This window comes from Chrysemys picta, chromosome 12 (assembly GCF_011386835.1).
Source record: "Chrysemys picta bellii isolate R12L10 chromosome 12, ASM1138683v2, whole genome shotgun sequence".
Classification (NCBI taxonomy): Eukaryota; Metazoa; Chordata; order Testudines; family Emydidae; genus Chrysemys; species Chrysemys picta.
Window position 1 is genome coordinate 22,411,195 of NC_088802.1, and position 24,194 is coordinate 22,435,388.

General features: G+C 44.1%; 1 protein-coding gene and 1 pseudogene across 1 annotated transcript; both read left to right on the forward strand.

The window, feature by feature from the left end:
- The first annotated feature begins 8,529 nt into the window (after window positions 1–8,529).
- On the forward strand, window positions 8,530–9,498 carry LOC135974631 (olfactory receptor 6N1-like). Its single transcript, XM_065563052.1, has one exon. It carries the CDS (start codon window positions 8,530–8,532, stop codon window positions 9,496–9,498), a length of 969 nt encoding a protein of 322 aa, XP_065419124.1.
- A 501-nt stretch (window positions 9,499–9,999) lies between these two features.
- LOC135974546 (olfactory receptor 10A2-like) lies at window positions 10,000–12,355 on the forward strand (annotated as a pseudogene).
- Window positions 12,356–24,194: the final 11,839 nt, after the last annotated feature.

Below are 24,194 nucleotides of genomic sequence, written 5' to 3' on the forward strand. Positions count from 1 at the left end.
AGTCACCCGCAGCCAGGCTAAGCAAGCTTTCACCCCAATCCCTGTTCCTGAGCCGTTCCCCAGGGCCCCGTCTGTGTTACCAGAGATCCAGACAAAGGTGGTGGAACCGGATCCCCTGCCAACGATTGCAACAGCCTTAGAGGATCCAATCCCAGAGACCCAGCCAAAGCCAGTCCCAAAACCAGAACTGGCAACACAACCAGCGCCAAAACCATCGCCAGCACTGAGTACAGCATTTGCAAACCCATCTACAACTCCAATGCCAGAGGGCACCAGCAAGCCTGAACTGACAGAAGCAGCAGATAACCCTACCCAAGAGGCTCAGCCAGAGCCTGATATACAACATAGTGCACCAGCAAACAGCGGTTCACAGTCAACGGAAACAGCCCCATCACCTGCATCGCTTCCAGAGGGACCAAGCCCCAGTCCGCAGTCCAAGGAGGAACTGATGTCTCAAGCATCAAGGGAACAGTTCCAGGCTGAGCAGGAAGCAAATAACAGCCTTCGGAAAGCTTGGGCGGCGGCACGGAGCATCCCACCGCCTCTCAGCTCTTCTAACTGATCCCAGTTTGTTGTAGAACAAGGACTTTTATACAAGGAGAGTCTTCCTGGTGGGCACCAGGAAGACTGGCATCTCAAAGACAGTTCGTAGTTCCCATTAAGTATCATGTAAAGCTCTTGAGCTTAGCCCATGATCATCCCAGTGGCCATTCTGGGGTGAACAGAACCAAAGACCGGTTGGGGAACTCCTTCCACTGGGAGGGAATGGGCAAGGACGTTGCTAATTATGTCCGGTCTTGTGAGTTTTGCCAACGAGTGGGAAAGCCCCAAGACCAGATCAAAGCCCCTCTCCAGCCACTACCCATAATTGAGGTCCCATTTCAGCGAGTAGCTGTGGATATTCTGGGACCTTTCCCAAAGAAGACACCTAGAGGAAAGCAGTACATACTGACTTTCATGGATTTTGCTACCCGATGGCTGGAAGCAGTACCCTTAAGCAACACCAGGGCTAAAAGTGTGTGCCAGGCATTAGCAGACATTTTTGCTAGGTTAGGTTGACCCTCCGACATCCTTACAGATTTGGGAACTAATTTCCTGGCAGGGACCATGAAAAACCTGTGGGAAGCTCATGGGGTGAATCACTTCGTTGCCACCCCTTACCACCATCAAACCAATGGTCTGGTGGAGAATTTTAATGGAACTTTGGGGGCCATGATACGTAAATTCGTAAATGAACACTCCAATGATTGGGACCTAGTGTTGCAGCGGTTGCGTTTCGCCTACAGGGCTGTACCACATCCCAGTTTAGGGTTTTCACCATTTGAACTTGTGTATGACCGCGAGGTTAAGGGGCCCTTACAGTTGGTGAAGTAGCAATGGGAGGGGTTTACGCCTTCTCCAGGAACTAACATTCTAGACTTTGTAAGCAACCTACAAAGCACCCTCCGACACTCTTTAGCCCTTGCTAAAGAAAACCTAAAGGATGCTCAGGAAGAGCAAAAGGCCTGGTATGATAAACATTCCAGAGAACGGTCCTTCAAAGTAGGAGACCAAGTCATGGTCTTAAAGGCGCTCCAGGCCCATAAAATGGAAGCATCGTGGGAAGGACCATTCACGGTCCAGGAGCACCTAGGAGCTGTTAACTATCTCATAGCATCCCCCACCTCCAACATAAAGCCTAAGGTATACCATGTTAATTTTCTTAAGCCCTTTTATTCCAGAGAATTAAAGGTTTCCCAGTTTACAGCCCAGGAAACAGATGACACGGAGTGGCCTGAAGGTGTCTACCACGAAGGAAAAAGTAATGGTGGCGTGGAAGAGGTGAACCTCTCCGCGACCCTTGGACGTCTGCAGCAGCAGCAGATCAAGGAGCTGTGCACTAGCTTTTTGCCAATCTTCTCAGCCACCCCAGGATGGACAGAACGGGCATACCAATCCATTGACACAGGTAATGCTCACCCAATTAGAACCCCACCCTACCGGGAGTCACCTCAAGCCCAAACTGCTATAAAAAGGGAGATCCAGGACATGCTACAGATGGGTATATTCCGTCCCTCTAAGAGGGCATGGGCATCTCTAGTGGTTGTAGTTCCCAAACCAGATGGGGAAATATGCTTTTGTGTGGAGTACCGTAAGCTAAATGCTGTAACTCGTCCTGACAACTATCCAATGCCATGCACAGATGAGCTATTGGAGAAATTGGGACATGCCCAATTCATCTCTACCTTAGACTTAACCAAAGGGTACTGGCAAGTACCACTAGATGAACCCGCCAAGGAAAGGTCAGCCTTCGTCACTCAGGCAGGGGTGCATAAATTCAATGTACTCCCTTTCGGGCTGCGAAATGCACCCACCACCTTCCAAAGACTTGTAGATGGTCTCCTAGTGGGATTGGGAGAATCTGCCGTTGCCTACTTCGATGGTGTGGCCATTTTTTCTGAGTCATGGGCAGAACACCTGGAGCACCTGAAAAAGTCTTCACGCGCATCAGGCAGGCAGGACTAACTGTTAAGGCTCAAAAGTGTCAAATAGGCCAAAACAAAGTGACTTACCTGAGGCACCAGGGGTGTCAAGGAACTATAAATCCCCTACAGGCCAAAGTGGATGCTATCCAAAAGTGGCCAGTTCCAAAGTCAAAGAAACAGGTCCAATCCTTCTTAGGCTTGGCCGGATATTATAGGTGATTTGTACCACACTGCAGCCAAATCGCTGCCTCACTAACAGTCCTAACCAGAAAGAAACAGCCAAATGCAGTTCAGTGGACTGACGAGTGTCAAAAGGCCTTTAACCAGCTTAAGGCGACACTCATGTCTGACCCTGTGCTAAGGGCATCAGACTTTGACAAACCATTCCTAGTAACCACAGATGCGTCCGAGCTGGGTGTGGGAGCAGTTTTAATACAGGAAGAACCGGATCAAGAATTCCATCCTGTCGTGTTTCTGAGCAAGAAACTGTCTGAGAGGGAAAGCCACTGGTCAATCAGTGAAAAGGAATGCTACGCCATTGTATACATGCTGGAAAAGCTACGCCCATACGTTTGGGGACGGCGTTTCCAACTACAAACAGACCATGCTCCACTACAGTGGCTTCATACCGCCAAGGGGAATAACAAAAAACTTTTTCGGTGGAGTTTAGCTCTCCAAGATTTTGATTTTAAAATACAACACATTTCAGGAGCTTCTAACAAAGTGGCTGATGCCCTCTCCCGGGAAAGTTTCCCAGAATCAACTGGTTAAAAATTGTTCTTGGAATGTGGGACATATTGTTACTTTTTATATAAGCAGTAGTATGTCTTATGTGCATGTGTCTTATTAACTCTGTTTTCTCCTAGCACTCCAGGAAGAAATCACAGCCAGTGTGGAGCCGGCTGTCCAACACTATCTGTGATTTGGGGGGCGTGTCATAACTATAAAGGGAACGGTAACAGCCCTCCTGTGTACCATACTATAAAATCCCTACTGGCCAGAGACTCCAAAATCCTTTTCCCTGTAAAGGGTTAAGAAGCTCAGGTAACCTGGCGGACACCTGACCCAAAGGACCAATAAGGGGACAAGGTACTTTCAAATCTTGGTCGGGGGAAGGTTTTTGTTTGTTCTCTTTGTTTTGGGGAGAGTTCGCTCTTGGGACTAAGAGGGAGCAGACATCAATCTAGGCTCTCAAAATCTTTCTGAACAAGTCTCTCATATTTCAAACTTGTAAGTAAACAGCCAGGCAAGGTATGTTAGTTTTATCTTTGTTTTCTCAACTTGTAAATGTACCTTTTACTAGGGTGTTTACCTCTGTTTGCTGTAAATTGAACCTAAGGCTAGAGGGGGGTCCTCTGGGCTCTTTAAGTTTGATTACCCTGTAACGTTATTTTCCATCCTGATTTTACAGAGATGATTTTTACCTTTTCTTTAATTAAAAGTGTTCTTTTTAAGAACCTAATTGATTTTCCCTGTTTTTTAGATCCAAGGGGGTTGAATCTTGATCCACCAGGAGTTGGTGGGAGAGAGGCGGGGGGATGGTTAATTTCTCCTTGTTTTAAGATCCAAGGGGTTTGGATCTGTATTCACCAGGGAATTGGTGAAGAGTCTCTCAAGGCTACACAGGGAAGGGAATTAGCACATTGGGAGTGGTGGCAGCGGACCAGATCTAAGCTGGTAGTTAAACTTAGAAGTTTTCATGCAGGCCCCCACATCTGTACCCTAAAGTTCAGAGTGGGGAAGGAGTCTTGACACCTAGCAATGGGTAAGAAATGAGGAAGGATATAGTTATGCTGTGTAGGGGCACTAGAGGGCAGAGGAATGGGAGAGGTGCAGCCCAATGGCCAACAGCCAAAGTGGAAGGGCAAGAAAGAAGAAATTAAGTTTCCAAATGACCAACAGAGGGAAGTGGAAAGGGAGGTGAAGCTGTATAATGATGCATAAGTGGTGGGGAAAGAGCACTGAAGAGAAAAGGAACTCTACACTATGTAATGAACTGTGGATAGTATCAGATATTATTGAGTGAGTTATGGGCTGTTATACTAAATAACGTCCACCAGGTGACATGAGAGTCAAAAATGGGAAAGAGGCAGCTATAGGAAGAAGAATCCTCTAGTGGAGAGCAGAGTAAAAGGCTGTCATGCTGGGAAATCGACATTAGATGGCAGCAGAGTACAGGAAATGAAAGGGGGGGCTGTCAGAAATACTGAATAATAACCAATACATTTCACTAGCCAACAAAATAATGGGAAAGTTATACTGTAAAATGGACACTAGGTGGCAGCATAGAACCATTGGGTTAGAAGGGACTGCAAGGGTCATCTAGTCTAACCCCCTGCCAAGATGGAGGATTTGTTGAGTCTCAGCCATCCAAGATTGATGGCTGTCCAGCCTCCTTTTGAAAACTTCCAGTGAACGAGATTCCACGACTTCCCTAGGCGATAGGGTGACCAGATAGCAACTGTGACAAAACATTACAGGGGGTGGGGGGTAATAGGTGCCTGTATAAGAAAAAGTCCCAAAAAACGGGACTGTCCCTTTAAAAATGGGACATCTGGTCACCCTACCAGGCGATCTGTTCCATTTTCCTACTGTTCTTACAGTTTTTCCTGAGATTTTATTTAAACCTGCTACGCTGCAGTTTGAGGCCATTGCCTCTTATCCTGCTCACTGTGGCAAGAGAGAACAAGTTTTCTCCATCTTTTTTATGGCAGCTTTTCAAGTATTTGAAGACCACTATCATACCCCGTCCCCAATCTCCTCTTTTCCAAACTAAACATACCCAGTTCCTTCAGCCTTTGCTCATATGGCTTGCATTCCATCCCTTTGATCATCTTTGTCGCTTGCCTGTGGATCCTTTACAGTTTCTTTACATCTTTGCTATACATTTGTGACCAAAATTGGACACAGTCTCCAGCTGAGGCCTAACCAGAGCCCAGCAGAGCGGTACTATCACCTCCTGAGACTTGCATGCTATGTCTCTGTTAATGAACCTAAAATTGCATTTGCTTTTTTTGAAACAGCATCGCATTGCTAACTGATGTTGAGGTTGTGACCCACCAGAATTCCCAGTTCTGCTGCCAAGCCAGTTATCCCCCATTTTGTATTTGTGCATTTGTTTTTTCTTCCCTAAGTGAAAACATGTTGTAAGGGTGATATATGGGCAGCTATTTTCAGAAATGCCCACTAGACGGCAGCATATATTGAATATTAATAAAGGGGCAGTGAAAGTACATTATAATAGGCCATCACCTTGGACAGTCATATTCCAAAAATGTAAGCTGGTGTTTGTTCATGATCTCAAATATTTTACACATAGGTTCATTAAACTTAAAAAAAATTGCAATTATACAAGTCACGCTGTACAATTCCCATTGGGCATCATTAGCTACAAATCTTTGGAGACACAAAATGAACCTAGTGGGAGAAAGGTTGAAGTGGAAGCATATTAAAAAGAGAAAAGACCGAATACAAATATGAGGCAGCATTTACACTTTTTAAATAGAAGGAGAAGCTCATTTTCAAAAAGTAGATGAAATGTACTTGCTCATTCCTTCAGGTAACTGCAGGTCTCTTCACTGAGAAAATCCAGTTTCTGCAGAAAGAAGAGAAACAAGAACCTCAGCTGACGAACCTACATCCTGGCGGCCAAGCCCTGAGCAATAAGAGCTCATTACTTCAAGCTTGGGCTATTCTGTGGTTACAGGTGAGCACCATCTTCCTGACTGCCTTTACCACGAAAAAACAGGGGCATGAATGTGCTTTGTGAATAGTAGATGGACAAGGTGGTGTTGTAATATCTTATATTGCACTAACTCCTGTTGGTGGAGGAGTGAAGCTTTTGAGCTACACAGAGCTCTTCTTCAGGTGAATATTAACAGTTTTAGCCTCACCTTCCCACAGCAGTGCCAGTCAGCGTTCATAGCACCATTTCACAGAGATGGAGCTTGAGATCCATGTCTCGTGACAGGTCCTCAGTTGGGGATCTGCCCCACTGACACAAATGGAGCTACCTTGATTTACACCAGCTGAGAATCTGGCTCACTGTGTGCCCCAATGGGGTGGCGAATGCTGATGGAGTCTTACTAGCCCAGATGACACATGCCAGATTGTTTCTAGACTCTGAGTTCAGGGACAGAGTCTTCCCCCCAGTGCCTTTCTTGTTCTTATATTATCATCCCACAATCAGTATGGAGTGCGGTGGGTCACTCCCCAGTCAGGGTTGCACATCAGCCTGGTTTTGTCCCTTCCTAAGATCCACTATTCAAAGAGCTGTATTTTATTAGTGCTACATAGTCAACATCAGGAAACAGAAAAGGCATTGCCAGGTCCAGACCACGTCACCATCACCACCACAGCAACTATGGGAGAATTTACTCCATTTCATAATTTACAACATAAACTGATCTTCTGTGTGGGGATGAAAATTGTTCCTTTTCCTATAGGGCATTTAAATGCTGAATATACCAGGATATATGTTGTGACATTATTGACACAAACTGTGACTGTATAGACCATTGTTGCAACCAAGATTCTGTAGTGGCACCAAATCTTGTATAAGGGAGATTACGTAAGGTGTCTATGAGGAGGTTATGATTTGCTGGTTATGATTATGCTTCCTGTTTGCATGAATCATGTTTGTATTTAAAGTTATAAGTACTGGCTCTGTACTGTCTGTATTTCAAACTTGTGCTATGCTTCTGGGTGACACCCCACACAATTTGCATCAGCCTGGCCTGCTTGATGACCCATTAAGGACCATCAGCTATACAACTGACCCAATGAGAGAAGGCAGATACACCTTGTGACTCAGAAAGATATACAGGAATATGCCTATAGACACAGCTCTAAGGTTTTCCATTGCCATGTGCTGGGTAGCTTGTATCTGAGACAAAGGAAGAACAAGCCACATTGCAAAAGGACTACAAAAGGCAGCTGCATCATCTCCATTTTGTCTTCAATCCTGCTTCTCACCTCTGGAGGAACTTTGCTACAAACTGAAGTTCTGAACTAGGACTGAATGACCCATCCAAGTTGTGGATGTATTCCAGGGACTTGATTTGAATCTGCAGTTTATTCCATCACTGCTAAAAGCCTGAACCAAGAACTTTGCCATTACTGTATGTAATTGATTCCATTTAACCAATTTTAGCTCTCATCTATATTTCTTTCTTTTTAGAATAAATCTTTAGATTTTAGATTCTAAAGGATTGGCAACAACGTGATTTGTGGGTAAGATCTGATTTGTATATTGACCTGAGTCTGGGGCATGGTCCTTTGGGATCAGGAGAATCTTTCTTCTTTTACTGGGATATTGGTTTTTATAACCAGTCATCCACATAAGGAGCGGTGCTGGTGGTGATACTGGTAAACTGGAGTGTCTAAGGGAATTGTTTGTGCGACGTATGGTTAGCCAGTGAGTTAAACCAAAGTCGTCTCTCTTTGGCTGGTTTGGTGCCTTAATAGTAAAGGAATTCCAGCTTTGGGCTGTAACTGCCCTGCTCAAAGCAATTTTATCATGAATTGATACTCTCAGTTGTGTCCTGCCACAGGCGGCATCATTCCATTATTTCAAACAAGAGATCAATGCATATGGAAACTAGACTTCAATGAAAAATCTGAGTCAAAGATTTTAGCTGACGTACTTATTGGTTTTGACTCCTAAGACCTGGCATGGTTCTGGATATTGAAAGACGTGAAATATAGAACTTAAGCATCATTGTTAAACTCTGGTATGTCACAAGATGTAATATGATAGCTAGCCAAGGTCTGCTATGACAGATCACACCAATTCTCAACCAGAGATATAGACTGTTATATTAGTCATTGCTCTGATATGGCAGAGGGAGGTCTACATATGTACGAATGTTTAGTCCTCCGACTGGAACTCCTGGCACTTTGCTCTGAAGTCTACATTTAGTTTTAAAATTTCAGCCTGTAACCAGCAGAGGAAGGGAATATTCTCAATATTTCTGGTATTAATTCACAAGACTTGATTAACTTTTAATGCTATGTTCTTCCAATTCAATTGCCCAGTTTGTATTTTTGCTCCTAGACTCAACCCATGGCAGATACAGATTGGAGAAACGAAACAACTGTCACAGAATTAATCCTCCTGGGATTCGGTGATCTCCCTGACCTTCAAATTCTTCTCTTTCTAATGTTCCTAGTGATCTACATGGCAACCGTGGCTGGGAACACTCTCATCGTAGTGCTTGTTGTGACTGATCAGCACTTTCACACCCCCATGTACTTTTTTCTGGGCAACTTGTCCTACTTGGAGATCTGCTACACCTCGACCTTCCTGCCCAGGATACTGACCAGTCTGCTGACTGGGGACAGAACCATCTCAGTGAGTGGCTGCATCACACAACTGTATTTCTCTGCCTCTCTGGCAGCTACGGAATGCTATCTCCTAGCAACAATGTCCTCTGATCGGTATTTAGCGATATGTAAACCCTTGCACTATTCAACTCTTATGAATAACAGGTTTTGCCTCCAGCTGGCTGCTGGGTCATGGTTAAATGGTTGTTTGGCTCTTACAATCTTTGTCTTATTCCTAGCACAGTTAGTATTCTGTGGCCCGAATGAAATTGACCATTTCTATTGTGATCCCATCCCACTGATAGAACTCTCCTGCAGTGACACTCACCTGAGTATATTGGTGGATTTGATAATAGTCTCCATATTCACTCTGCCTCCATTCCTACTAACCCTGATGTCCTACGTGTTTATCCTTGGCAGTATCCTGAGAATCAACCCTTCCACGACCGGGAGACAAAAGGCCTTTTCCACCTGCTCCTCTCACCTCACTGTGGTGACAATTTTCTATGGAACCATAATGACTGTCTGCATGCTACCGAAACGTGATACACTGAGAGAGCTGAAGAAAGTGCTCTCTGTTTGCTTCACGGTCCTTACTCCCCTGGTAAACCCCCTCATCTACAGCCTGAGAAACAGAGAGGTCAAGGAAGCACTGAGCAAAGCAGTCAGTAAATGTAGCTTTCACCAAAAAAACATGCAGAGACTCTGAGATAATAATTTAGCCTGAGGTTTTGAAAGCTGCCTGGTTGTTGAAGCAATGCACTGTAGCTCAAAATAGCATCCTGTAACCCCCATATTCATCTTTTGTATATGGTTGTGATATTTCATAAAAAACATGCCTTGTAAGGTATCATATGAAAGGTCATGATCTGCTGTAACTCATTGTTCTGTCAAAATATGTATATCATCATTGTATATGGTGTTATGAGTTTTTGTTATATGGCTGTTGTTGAAATATGTTGGAAGTTTGGGAGTTGCCCACTGTTAGTTCTCCAGTGATAACATAGGAGCTGACCCACACACAGGCAGATGTTAAATGACCATCACCATCCATTGACCAGCATGGGAATTGTAAACGAGAGGTTTAGAATTTTGTAACACAATGGGAATTGCTCAACACTGTGACTCAGCAAAGCCCACCAGGACATGTCTGGGCCAGTATTTTTCCAGGGACATGAATTGACAGTATAAAATAAGGGACAGTGGCATCATGAGACCACCTCTCTCCTCCCCCACCTATTCTGGAGGCGACAAGAATTCTGGGAAGCCAACGACTTTGAACTGGGGAGGTTGGTCCCAAGCTGGGAAGGGAATTCAGCCTGTGTATTAAGAACTGTAACCTGGCTGCAACATCCAGTGGAGTGAGAAAAGCTTTTTGATTCAAATCTTAGTGAGTCTAATGACATTTAGGATTTAGAATGCGTGTTTACTTTTTATTTCTTAGGCATAAAGGTCAGAGATAGCTTTTAAGTGATTATAAGTCTTAGGTAACTATCTTTCTGTAGCTAATAAACTTATTTTAATCTTTAATCTTAACCAGTGAGTTTGTCTAAAATGCTTGGGGAATCTGCTCAGATTACAAGGGATGGTGCATGTCCACTATCCTTTCATGAACAGCCAGGCACCAGCAATGACCTCTGGACACATTATAGCTCTTATCTGAACTAAACCTGGCTGTGACCAGCTCCAGCAAAGCAACAGCACCAGGCTCCCAGGGCCCTTGGAGGCAGGGAGGTTGGGCAAACAAAGAGGTAGACTCACAAGCCAGGGATATTGGGACTGTCGAGACCCAGCTGGGAGTTTGCCAGGGCACTCATAGAACTGAGGCCATTTCTGGGGTCCGGTCTGTGAAACGGGCACCGAGGAGGGATTCGGCATGTGACCCTGTAGGGCAGAAGTTACTTTGCTGCTGCCAGCTGCACAGAGCAGTTCAGAGGGAGGGAACCTGTTACAATGAGTATCCCTAAAACTGATTGCAATAAATGCACATCCCAAGAGGATTAGTTCTCAGGACACAGTATCTGGTCAGCCCCAGGTGTCTTGGACAGTTCTACTGCATGCAGGGCCCTCTCCTCAGGATGTGAGGCAACCTACTGCAGGAGGCCGCATCTTTCCATATGGTTAGATTAATTTCCATTATTTCTAACAAGAAATCAATAAATATGGAAACTAGACTTCAATGAAAAATCTGAGTCCAAGATTTTAGTTGACGTACATATTGGTTTTGACTCCTACGACCTGGCATGGTTCTGGCTATTGACAGAAGTGAAATATAGAACTTAAGCATCATTGTTAAGCTCTAGTATGTCACAAGATGGGATATGATAGATAGCCAAGGTCTGGTATGACAGATCACACCAATTCTCTACCAGAGATATAGACTGTTATATTAGTCATTGCTCTGATATGGCAGAGGGAGGTCTACATGGGTAAAAATGTTCTTTCCTCGGACTGAGACTCCTGGCAGTTTGCTCTGAAATCTACATTTAGCCTTAAAATTTCAGCCTGTAACCAGCAGAGAAAGGGAATATTCTCAATATTTCTGGTATTAATTCACAAGACTTGATTAACTTTTAATGCTATGTTCTTCCAATTCAATTGCCCAGCTTGTTTTTTTGTTCCTAGCCCCAACCCATGGCAGACACAGATTGGAGAAACCAAACGACCTAACCCTAACCCAAATTCTTCTCTTTCTACTGTTCCTGGTGATCTACATGGCAACCGTGGCTGGGAACACTCTCATTGTGGTGCTTGTTGTCACTGGTCAGCACCTTCACACCCCTCATGTCCTTTTTTTAGTCAACTTGTCCTACTTGGAGATCTGCTACACCTCGACCTTCCTGCCCCAGTTACTGTCCAGTGTGCTGACTGGGGACAGAACCATCTCAGTGAGTGGCCGCATCACATAACTGTATTTCTCTGGCCCTCTGGCTCCTACGGAATGCTATCTCCTAGCAACAATGTCCTATGATAGGTATTTAGCGATATGTAAACCCCTGCACTATTCAACTCTTATGAATAACAGGTTTCGCCTCCAGCTGGTTGCTGGGTCATGGTTAAATGGTTGTTTGGCCAGTACCGTCTTAATATTATTCATATCACTGTTAATATTCTGAGGCCCAAATGAAATTGACCATTTCTATTGTGATCCCATCCCACTGATGGAACTCTCGTGCAGTGACACTCACCTGAGCATGTTGGTGGATTTCATAATAATCTCCGTATTCACCCTGCCTCCATTCCTACTAACCCCGATGTCCTACGTGTTTATCCTTGGCAGTATCCTGAGAATCCCTTCCACGACCGGGAGATAAAAGGGTTTTTCTACCTGCTCCTCTCACCTCACTGTGGTGACAATTTTCTATGGAACCATAATGATTGTCCACATTCTACCAAAACGTGATACACTCAGAGCTCTGAAGAAAGTGCTCTCTCTTTGCTTCACGGTCCTAACTCCCCTGGTAACCCCTCTCATCTACAGCCTGAGAAACAGAGAGGTCAAGGAAGCACTGAGCAAAGCAGTCAGTAAATGTAGCTTTCACCAAAAAAACATGCAGAGACTCTGAGATAATAATTTAGCCTGAGGTTTTGGAAGCTGTCTGGTTGTTGAAGCAATCAATCTGCGATGCACTGTACCTCAAAATAGCATCCTGTAACCCCCCATATTCATCTTTTGTATATGGTTGTGATATTTCATAAAAAACATGCCTTGTAAGGTATCATATGAAAGGTCATGATCTGCTGAAACTCATTCTTCTGTCAATATATATATATATATAATTGTATATGGTGTTATGATTTTTTTTATATGGTTGTTATTGAAATGTGTTGAAAGTTTGGGAATCGCCCACTGTTAGTTCTCCAGTGACAACATAGGAGCTGGCTCACACCCAGGCAGATGTTAAATGACCATCACCAGCCATTGACCAGCAGGGGAATTGTAAACTAGAGGTTTACAATTCTGTAACAGACAGTGTGCAAGCACCACACAATGGTAATTGCTCAACTCTGTGATTCAGCTAGGCCCACCAGGACATGTTTTGGCCAGTATTTTTCCAGGGACATGAATTGAGAGTATAAAATAAGGGACAGTGGCATCATGAGACCACCTCTCTCCTCCCCCACCTATTCTGGAAGCAACAAGAATGCTGGGAAGACAAAGACTTTGAACTGGGGAGGTTGGTCCCAGGCTGAGAAGGGAATTCATCCTGTTATTAAGAACTGTTACCTGGCTGCAACATCCAGTGGTGTGAGAAAAGCTTTTTGATTCAGATCTTACTGAGTCTGAAAAAGTTTAGGATTTAGAATGTGTTTTTAATTTTTTTTCTTGGACATAAAGGTCAGAGATAGCTACCTAACACTTATGATCACTTAAAATCTATCTTTCTGTAGTTAATAAACTTATTTTAAGGTTTAATCTTAACCAGTTTTTTGTCTAAAATGCTTGGGGAATCTGCTCAGATTACAAGGGATGGTGCATGTCCACTATCCTTTCATGAACAGCCAGGCCCCAGCAATGACCTCTGGACACTTCAGCAAGAATAGCTTTATAGCTCTTATCAGAACTAAACCTGGCTGTGATGCAGGGAGTGTCCAGACCCAGCTGGTGGATTGCCAAGGCACCAACAGAACTGAGGCAATTTCTGGGATTGGGTCTGTCAAATGATCACTGACGAAGGACTCTGCTTGTGGCCCTGCAGGGCACCAGCTGTTTTGCTGCCATCAATTGCACAGAGCAGTCCAAAGGGAGAGGACCTGTTAAAATGAGTGTCCCCAAAACTCACTGCAATGAGTACATGACCCAAGAGCGCTAGTTCTCATGAAATGGAGTCCAGCTTTTCCAAGCTGTCTTGGACAGCTCTACTGCATGCAGGGCCCTCTCCTCAGGGCATGACACAACCTATGGTGAGAGGAAGTGTCTACCACCTAGCAACGAGCAGAACTCCTGTGGCACCAAACATGGCAGTGCTGGCTCAGCCACTGTGAACACGTCAGGATTTGGCCAGAGGCAGGGGAGCTGGGCACCAGTGAGAACTGTATGACCTCAGCACTGCGGAAAGGATTTTCCAAGTGACCTAACAGAGTTAAGAGTCCATCTCCCATTTCAAAAGGCTTTGGGTGCTTAACTCCTTTAGACGCCACCTAGAATCTCAGCCTGGAGAACCACTGGGCTGCTGTCACTGTAGCTTCAACCTATGTATTTCCATTGGAAACAGACTCCCCAGCAACAGAAATGCACTGAATTAATGGTAAACCCCTGCTAAACCTTTGAGACCCACTAATGTTGTACGTGTAGTTGTAGCCACTAATATTGCAATCATGCTGTTGTGTGGTTTGGTTCCCAATGGTTATAATTTCAAACTATGCACACCTAGCAATAGGTAAGAAATGAGGAAAGATGCAGTTATGCTGTGTAGGGCCACTAGAGGGCAGAGGAATGGGAAAGGTGCAGCCCAATGGACAGCAGCCAAAGTGGAAGGGCAAGAAAGCAGAAATTATGTTCCCAAATGATCAACAGCAGGAAGTGGAAAGGGAGGTGAAGCTATACAATTGTATATAAAAGGTAAGGAAAGAGCATTGAAGAGAAAAGGATCTTGCTGCTTTGTCATGAACTGTGGATAGTAGCAGATATTATTCAGTGAGTTATGGGCTGTTTTGCTAAATAATGTCCACCAGGTGGACGAGAGTCAAAAATGGGGAAAAGAACAGGAGTACTTGTGGCACTTTAGAAACTAACAAATTTATTTGAGCATAAGCTTTCTTGGGCTAAAACCCATTTCATAAGATGCATGCAGTGGAAAATACAGGAGGAGGATATATATACATATATACACACAGAGAGAACAAGAAACAATGGGTGTTACCATACACACCTGAGTGATCAGTTTAGGTGAGCTATTACCAGCAGGGGAGAAAAAAAACTTTTTGTAGTGGTAACCAAAATGGCTCATTTCCAGCAATTGACAAGAAGATGTGAGGAACAAACAGTAGGGGGACGAATAAACATGGGGAAATAGTTTTACTTTGTGTAATGACCCATCCACTCCCAGTCTTTATTCAAGCCTAATTCAATGGTGTCCAATTTGCAAATCAATTCCAATTCAGCAGTCTCTCATTGGAGTCTGTTTTTGAAGTATTTTTGTTGTAATATTGCGACTTTTAGGTCTGTAATCAAGTGACCAGGGAGATTGAAGTGTTCTCCAACTGGTTTTTGAATGTTATAATTCTGGACATCTGATTTGTCTCCATTTATTCTTTTACACAGAGATTGTCCAGATTGGCCTATGTACATGGCAGAGGGGCATTGCTGGCACATGATGGCATATATCGCACTGGTAGATGTGCAGGTGAACAAGCCTCTGATAGTGTGGCTGATGTGATTAGGTCCTATGATGGTGTCCCCTGAATAGATATGTGGACAGAGTTGACAACGGGCTTTGTTGCAAGGATAGGTTCCTGGGTTAGTGTCCATAGGGTGCAGGGAGCGGCCGACGGAGAAGGAGATGTCAGGGGAAGAACCTGGGCAGTGGAGCGGGCAAGGTGCTTTCCCCCGCCCCCAACAGGATGGGAAGTAAATGCACGCAGATGCACTTCTGAACTCTGGGTCTTTACTGACCAAGGACAATAACTGTGAGTGGGGTTTGGTGAAGGCAGGGGCACACTAAAGGAACTTTTGGTTGCTGGACTTAAGAATCTGAGGCACAAGGTTGCCTCTAGAGGCTCCCAAGGGCTAGTGTGTAATTGTCCCAGGTTACTGGGTTGCAGCTCGAGCCAGTTTCGTGTTGTAATGTTGGAATGGAACCCCTAGATATTGAATGTGGCCCTTGTTGCTGCCGACTCCAACTGGCAGAAGTGTTACATAAGGAATCAATAAGTCACCTTGGGCAATGTTCGCAACAAAGATTTGGAGATAGAAAATTAGTCAGCTGAAAGATAGGTTGAAGTGGGACCTTTATTAAAAAGTTGAAACTTTAAAAACCAACCAACCCAAAAATGGGTTGGGATTAATTTTTTCCCAATCTATTTTACAACCAAAGTAATAATAAATAAATAAAGTGGTTTGTTGCGGAAAAGCTGAAACAACAATTTTATTTGGGTTCATATGACAAAACTTGGGTTACAAGATAAGAACTTAATGCTTGTATACCAACTTCTGGAAAGCAGCTGTATGGAGAATATCCTGATAATATCAAATAATATCAATATCAAAATAATTTAAGGAAATGTGTGTGGGGGACTGTCCTCTAGTGGATGGAACTAGATCCTGTCAAATGTGCCTCTTCTGCTAGTATGTAATTCAAGTATTCCAGAATTCAGATATTGGTCTGTGCTTTGAGCAGAATGACCCCAGATTTACCTATTCTCTTTCCATAGCATCATAGGATTTGACAGACTGGATCAGATACTAGGTCCATCTAGTTCAATATTCTGTCTGACAGTGGCCAGACCGAGATATTTAAGAGGAAAGTGGAAGAATCCCACAGGAGGTAGAGGTGGGATAATCTGCCCCCCTCGCCGCCCCCCATATAGCTCTCACCTTGATTGCTATTACATAGGTATTGGCTCAATACCTGAAGCATGAGGTTTAATACCCTTCCAGAATGTTGGTTGTCATTAATTATGATAACCTTGGACATTACTGATATCCATGTAAATATCCAATCCCTGCTGTTTCAAACGGTGATGTTTTGCAGCTTAATAATAACTATGACATGCCCACAGGTTAGTTATCTTACAACTACCCCTGTGCAGTGACTCTGTATTTAGGGCTGCTTTTCACCACCTCAGATATTTCCATTTAGGATGCGAGTTCAAATACATTGTCCCTCTCCATATCCATATCTCTTGAGTTAGTAAGACCAGGGATAGGGGAGTCTAATTACACAGCCTCCAAATGTTCAGGTTCCAATCTGTAACCAGGCAGAGGCTCAAAAAGCGCTTACTATAAAAGGACACATTTATGGAAAACCCTTTCCAATTGTCATCTCTACAATCTCTCTGGTAGTTTTGCAGGTACAGATTTGAGAACTCCTCAGTGCCACTTGGGATGAACATTTGTCAAATCAAAGCAATTAGAAAACCTAAGAAATTCACATTTAAAAAGGGTTTTCCCAAAAGGTGGGAAATGTGCATAATCCGAGTAGCCTCAGGACTGAGAAGGCTGGACATCTTCTTTCCCATTTGAAGCGATTTATTTTCTGTTACTTTGGGAGAGGCAGAAATCTCTCAGAAATGAGATTCCAACACAGAGAATGCTCAGGCAACCCACAGGGCGCGTCCCAGGAGCGACAATGGACCTATAGGGAAGGTACTGCAATAGTTATTAGGATAAAGACCAGAGGGCTGTTGCATTGAAAATATGTAAACAGATGATGCAATAGCATTAGGAAGAAGCACAGCAACACTCGTCAGAGAGGCCATACAGAGAAGTATCCTGCCTTGCCCAGCTCCCACTCCTTGGTCATGACCCAGCTTTCACCCTTAGTGTCCTAAGCTGAAAGTATTGTGTGGGGGAAAGGTCCTTGCACACTTGTCCTGCTCCTGGCAGACGGGCTAAGATCCCTAAAAGAGGGGAGACCCTGCATGTTGTCTGTGGTCACTTCTGTTCCAGGATTGGTGTATACAGTGTAAACAAACAAGTTAAACTAAGAGTCCACATCACTGAATTCTCTTCCAATGGGAAACTGTGACGGTCTAGGTGGTTTCCCTGGATACAACCTGGAATTGTGAGACCTGCTCTGCCCCCTGAACTCACTAGCCTGGGGTGTCTGTCACAATGCTCTGCTAGTGATGAGTAGCAAACCCTTACAGGTGCTGTTATCAGTCAGTCCAGCAGCAGGAAGAGCCCCACACTCAGCTAGATTGCATGAATGCTCCCAGAGCCACTCATGAATCTCACAGAGAAAGACACCAGCCAGATCCCCCTCAACTCCCAGCCTTGTATCTCAGGCATATACCGTCTTGAAGTGAATAATGCCAATGTATTACTTGATTCACCACTTACTTCAAGGGAAAGTGGACATGTACAGCCTTTCCCACCTGACATCAGAGGGGTAGCCGTGTTAGTCTGAAACTGTAAAAAGCAACAGAGGGTCCTGTGGCACCTTTGAGACTAACAGAAGTATTGGGAGTATAAGCTTTCGTGGGTAAGAACCTCACTTCTTCAGACGCAAGTAATGGAAATCTCCAGAGGCAGGTATAAATCAGTGTGGAGATAACGAGGTTAGTTCAATCAGGGAGGGTGAGGTGCTCTGCTAGCAGTTGTGGTGTGAACACCAAGGGAGGAGAAACTGCTTCTGTAGTTGGATAGCCATTCACAGTCTTTGTTTAATCCTGATCTGATGGTGTCAAATTTGCAAATGAACTGGAGCTCAGCAGTTTCTCTTTGGAGTCTGGTCCTGAAGTTTTTTTGCTGTAAGATGGCTACCTTTACATCTGCTATTGTGTGTCCAGGGAGGTTGAAGTGTTCTCCTACAGGTTTTTTGTATATTGCCATTCCTGATATCTGACTTGTGTCCATTTATCCTCTTGCGTAGTGACTGTCCAGTTTGGTCAATGTACATAGCAGAGGGGCATTGCTGGCATATGATGGCATATATAACATTGGTGGACGTGCAGGTGAATAAGCCGGTGATGTTGTAGCTGATCTGGTTAGGTCCTGTGATGGTGTTGCTGGTGTAGATATGTGGGCAGAGTTGGCATCGAGGTTTGTTGCATGGGTTGGTTCCTGATTTAGAGTTGATATGGTGCGGTGCGTGGTTGCTGGTGAGAATATGCTTAAGGTTGGCAGGTTGTCTTGGCCTGCCTCCCAAGGTCTGTGAAAGTGATGGATCATTGTCCAGGATGGGTTGTAGATCACTGATGATGCGTTGGAGAGGTTTAAGCTGAGGACTGTAGGTGATGGCCAGCGGAGTTTTGTTGGTTTCACTTCTGGGCCTGTCTTGTAGCAGGAGGCTTCTAGGTACACGTCTTGTTCTGTTGATTTGTTTCTTTATTTCCTTGTGTGGGTATCGTAGTTTTGAGAATGCTTGGTGAAGATCTTGTAGGTGTTGGTCTCTGTCTGAGGGGTTGGAGCAGATGCGATTGTACCTCAGTGCTTGGCTGTAGACAATGGATCGTGTGGTGTGACCGGGGTGGAAGCTGGAGGCATGAAGGTAGGCATAGCGGTCAGTGGGTTTTTGGTATAGGATGGTGTTAATGTGGCCATCGCTTATTTGTACAGTGGTGTCTAGGAAGTGGACCTCCCGTGTAGATTGGTCCAGGCTGAGGTTGATGGAGGGGTGGAAGCTGTTGAAATCATGGTGGAATTCTTCCAGGGTCTCCTTCCCATGGGTCCAGATGATGAAGATGTCATCAATATAGCATAGGTAGAGAAGGGGCATGAGTGGACGAGAGCTGAGGAAGCATTGTTCCAGGTCAGCCATAAAAATGTTGGCATATTGTGGGGCCATGCCGGTGCCCATAGCGGTGCCACTGGTCTGGAGGTATATATTGTCACCAAATTTGAAATAATTGTGCGTGAGCATAAAGTCACAGAGCTCAGCAATAAGTTGTGCTGTGTCATCATCAGGGATACTGTTCCTGACAGCTTGTATTCCATCTGTATGTGGGATGTTTGTGAAGAGAGCCTCTACATCCATGGTGGCTAGGATGGTGTTTTCTGGGAGGTCACCAATGCATTGTAGTTTTCTCAGGAAATCTGTGGTGTCACGGAGATAGCTGGGAGTGTTGGTGGCGTAGGGTCTGAGTAGGGAGTCCACATATTCAGACAGTCCTTCGGTGAGAGTGCCAATGCCCGAGATGATGGGGCGTCCAGGATTTCCAGGTTTGTGGATCTTACGTAGTAGATAGAATAACCCCGGTCGGGGCTCTAAAGGTATGTTGATTTGTTCCTGTGTTAGTGTAGGGAGTGTCCTGAGCAGATGGTGCAGTTTCTTAGTATATTCTTCAGTGGGATCTGAGGAAAGTGGCCTGTAGAATTTGGTATTGGAGAGTTGTCTGGCAGCCTCCTTCTGGTATTCAGACCTGTTCATGATGACAACAGCACCTCCTTTATCATTCACCTCCACGTCCACCAATGCTATATATACCATCATATGCCAGCAATGCCCCTCTGCTCTGTACATTGGCCAAACTGGACCGTCACTATGCAAGAGGATAAATGGACACAAGTCAGATATCAGGAATGGCAATATACAAAAACCTGTAGGAGAACACTTCAACCTCCCTGGACACACAATAGCAGATGTAAAAGTAGCCATCTTACAGCAAAAAAATTTCAGGACCAGACTCCAAAGAGAAACTGCTGAGCTCCAGTTCATTTGCAAATTTGACACCATCAGATCAGGATTAAACAAAGACTGTGAATAGCTATCCAACTACAGAAGCAGTTTCTCCTCCCTTGGTGTTCACACCTCAACTGCTAGCAGAGCACCTCACCCTCCCTAATTGAACTAACCTCGTTATCTCCACACTGATTTATACCTGCCCCTGGTGATTTCCATTACTTGCATCTGAAGAAGTGAGGTTCTTACCCACGAAAGCTTATGATCCCAATACTTCTGTTAGTCTCAAAGGTGCCACAGGACCCTCTGTTGCTTTTCCCACCTGAGGAGATTTACCAAACACTTCAGACAAACTCACTGCTGAGGATAAATATAAAAGTAAGTTCCTACACTACAAAAGATAGATTTTAAGTGATTATAAGTGATTGCCAAAAAGTTCAGATAAGTTACCAAAAGAAATAAGAGCAAAACGCATTGTAAGCTAATATTAACACTTTCAGTACCCTTACAACTTAGATGCGTCTCACCACAGGCTGGCTGGTTGCCCTTCAGCCAGGCTCTCCCCTTTGATCAGTGCTTCAGTCATTTGATGGTGGCATTTGTAGATGGAGGTGGAAGAGAGAGAGCATGGCAAATGTCTCTCTCTTTTAAAAGGCTATTTCTCCCGTCTTGGCTTTGCTCCCCCACCCCTCCATTCAGAGTCCTAGGCTGGGCTGGGTTTGTCCCAAACACACCCTGATGAACTGTGAACTGCCCCTCTGCTCCCATAGCATTTTGTCTGGACTTGTTTTAAGCCATGAGGGTACATTTTCAACATTATAACTATATACATGAAATTACAGCCAGTACATTACTATAACAATGATGATCAGTGCATCATGAGCCTTCCAAAGACAGCCAACATGGCAAAATTTGCATTGCATTCCACAGTATCATATTATAAGGATGAACATGAGGGTGCTGGGTGTTCCCCCGAGGTGTCACAGAAATCAGTTTGCAAGATGCTGAGTTCTGCTATCGCTCAGTGGAAGGGTGAGAGTATTGTTAAATAAACATTTCTAATTCACAATTATAAAGTTCCTTGGGAGAAATATTTCGGGGAGCGGGGAGGAGGGAGATTCTTTCATTGAAATCTTTCTTTTGCAAACTATGGATTAAATCTACTATATATTCAGTTTCCTGTGTGTGTGTTAAACTGCGTGACTTCAGAACCCAATCTGGCAGGCTTAATCATTTTAGCCATTGTTACTCTTGTATTTGCCTTCAAGAGAACAACTGACACAAGTAAAGATGACTGAGAAGAGTCAGTCTCTGCACAGTCATGCACTCCATGGGCGCTTCATTATCTTTCAGCCAGGCAGAGCTATGATCTCATACAGCAGGAAGGCAATTTCTCTGGGTGGTGGAAGTTGGTTGCATCAGCACAGTTGTTTGTAGTGTTTGCACAATAAAAAAAGTTCTAACTCCCCAGGCTCATCCCCTTCAAAGGAGAAATCAAGGGAGACGCAGCTTTCCATGGAGAAGGATACAAGTATGAGGACACCTCTGCACGTTGTAAATAGAGGAGGAGAGCATGTTCTAAGAAATATTGTGGCAGCCGCTCATCCATTCAAAGAGAGGCAGGTCTCTTCACTGAGAAAATCCAGTTTCTGCAGAAAAAGGAGAGAGAAGAACATCAGCTGAGGATCCTGAGTCCTGGGGGCAAAACACTGATAAATAATAGCTCATTGCTTCAAGCTTGGGCTGTTCTGTGGGTACTGGTGAGCACCATCTTCCTGACTGCATTTCTATACCACCTTCCAAACAGGGGAATGAATGTGCTTGTGAATATTAGAGGGACATGATGGATGAGGTAATGTCTTCTATTGGATAAACTTCTGTTGGTGAATGAGAGAAGGTTTTGAGCTACACAGACCTTTTCTGTAGGTGAATATTTATTGTTTTAGCTTCTCCTTCCCACAGCAGTGCCAGTCAGCGTTTATAGCACCATTTAATAGACAGGGAGCTTGAGATCCATGTCTTGTGATAGGTCCTCAGTTGGGGATCTGCCCCACTAAAATAAATGGAGCTACCTTGATTTACACCAGCTGAGGATCTGGCACAGTGTGCCCCAAATGAGGTGGGAAGTGGTAACAGAGTCTTACAAGCCCAGATCACACATGCCAGATTGTTTCTATACACCGAGTTCAGGGACAGCATCTCTCCCCTCCCCCACCCCAGTGCCTTTCTTGTTCCTGTAGTATCATCACACACTCATTATGGAGTGCGGAGGGTCACTCCCCAGTTAGGGTTTTGCCCCTTCCTGAGATCCACCCACCAAAGAGCTGTAATTTATTACTGCTACTTAACATCAGGAAACAGAAAAGGCATTGCCAGTGGTTGACCACGTCCTCATCACCACCAGAGGAACTAAGGGAGAATTTACTCCACTTCATAATTTTCAACATACACTGATCTCTTGTGAGGGGATGAAAATTGTTCCTTTTGCTACAGGGCATTGAAATGCTGAATATACCAGGACATATGGTGTGAGGTTATTGAAACGAACTGTGACTGTATAGACCTTTGTTGTAACCAAGATTCTGTAGTGGAACCAAATCTTGAAAAAGGGAGATTAAGTAAGGTGTCTATGAGGAGGTTATGATTTGCTGGTTATGATCATGATACCTGTATGCATATATCATGTTTGTATTTAAAGTTATAAGTATCAGTCCTGTACTGTCTGTATATCAAACTTGTGCTATGCTTGTGGGTGAGACCCCACACAATTTGTCATCAGCACTGCCTAGACTGCTTGATGACTCATTAAGGACCATCAGCTATACAACTGACCATTGAGAGAAGGCAGATACACCTTGTGACTCAGAAAGATGTACAGGGACATGCCTATGGACAGAACTCTTAAGTTTTTCCATGCCATGTGCTGGGTAGCTTGTATTTGAGACAAAGGAAACACAAGCCACATGGCAAAAGGACTATAAAAGGCAGCTGCATCATTTCCATTTTGTCTTCAGTCCTGCTTCTTACCTTTGGAGTAACTTTGCTAGAAACTCAAGCTCTGAAATAAGGACTGAATGACCCATCCAAGCTGTGGATGTGCTCCGGAGACTTGATTTGAATCTCCAGTTTATTCCATCACTGCTAAAAGCCTGAAACATGAATGTTGCCATTCCTGTATGTCATTGATCCTATTTAAACAATTTTAGCTCTCATCTATATTTCTTTCTTTTTATGAATAAATCTTTAGATTTTAGATTCTAAAGGATTGGCAAGAGCGTGATTTGTGGGTAATATCTGATTTGTATATTGACCTGGTCTGGGACTCGGTCCTTTGGGATTGGGAGAACCTTTCTTTGTTTACTGGAATATTGGTTTTCATAACCAGTCATCCACATAAAGAGTGATGCTGGTGGTGATATTGGGAAACTGGAGTGTCTAAGGCAATTGCTTGTATGACTTATGATTAGCGAGTGGGGTAAAACCAAAGTCCTCTCTGTTTGGCTGGTTTGGCATGCCTTAATAGTAAAGGAACTCCAATTTGGGATGTAACTGCCCTACTCAAAGCAATTTGTCCTGAATTGATACTCTCAGTAGTGTCCCGCCAGAGGCACATCATTCCATATGGTTAGATTAATTTCCATTAATTCTAAAAAGAGATCAGTGCCTAGGGATACTAGACTGCATTGAAAAATCTCAGTCCAAGATTTCAGTTGATGTACTTATTGGTTTTGACTCCTAAGACATGACATGATTCTTGCTATTGACAGAAGTGAAATACAGAACTTAAGCCTCATAGTTAACCTATGGTATTTCACAAGATGGGATATGATAAATAGCCAAGTTCTGATATATGACAGATCAGGCCAATTCTGTACCAGAGATGTGGGCTGCTATATTAGTCATTGCTCTGATATGGCAGAGGGAGTTCTACATGAGTATCAATGTTCTCTCCTCGGACCGAGACTCCTGGGACTTAGCTCTGAAGTCTACATTTAACCTTAAAATTTCAGCCTGTAACCAGGAGAGGAAGGGAATTTTCTGAATATTTATGGTTTTAATTCACAAGAATTGATTAACTTTTAATGCTATGTTCTTCCAATTCAATTGCCCAGCTTGTTTT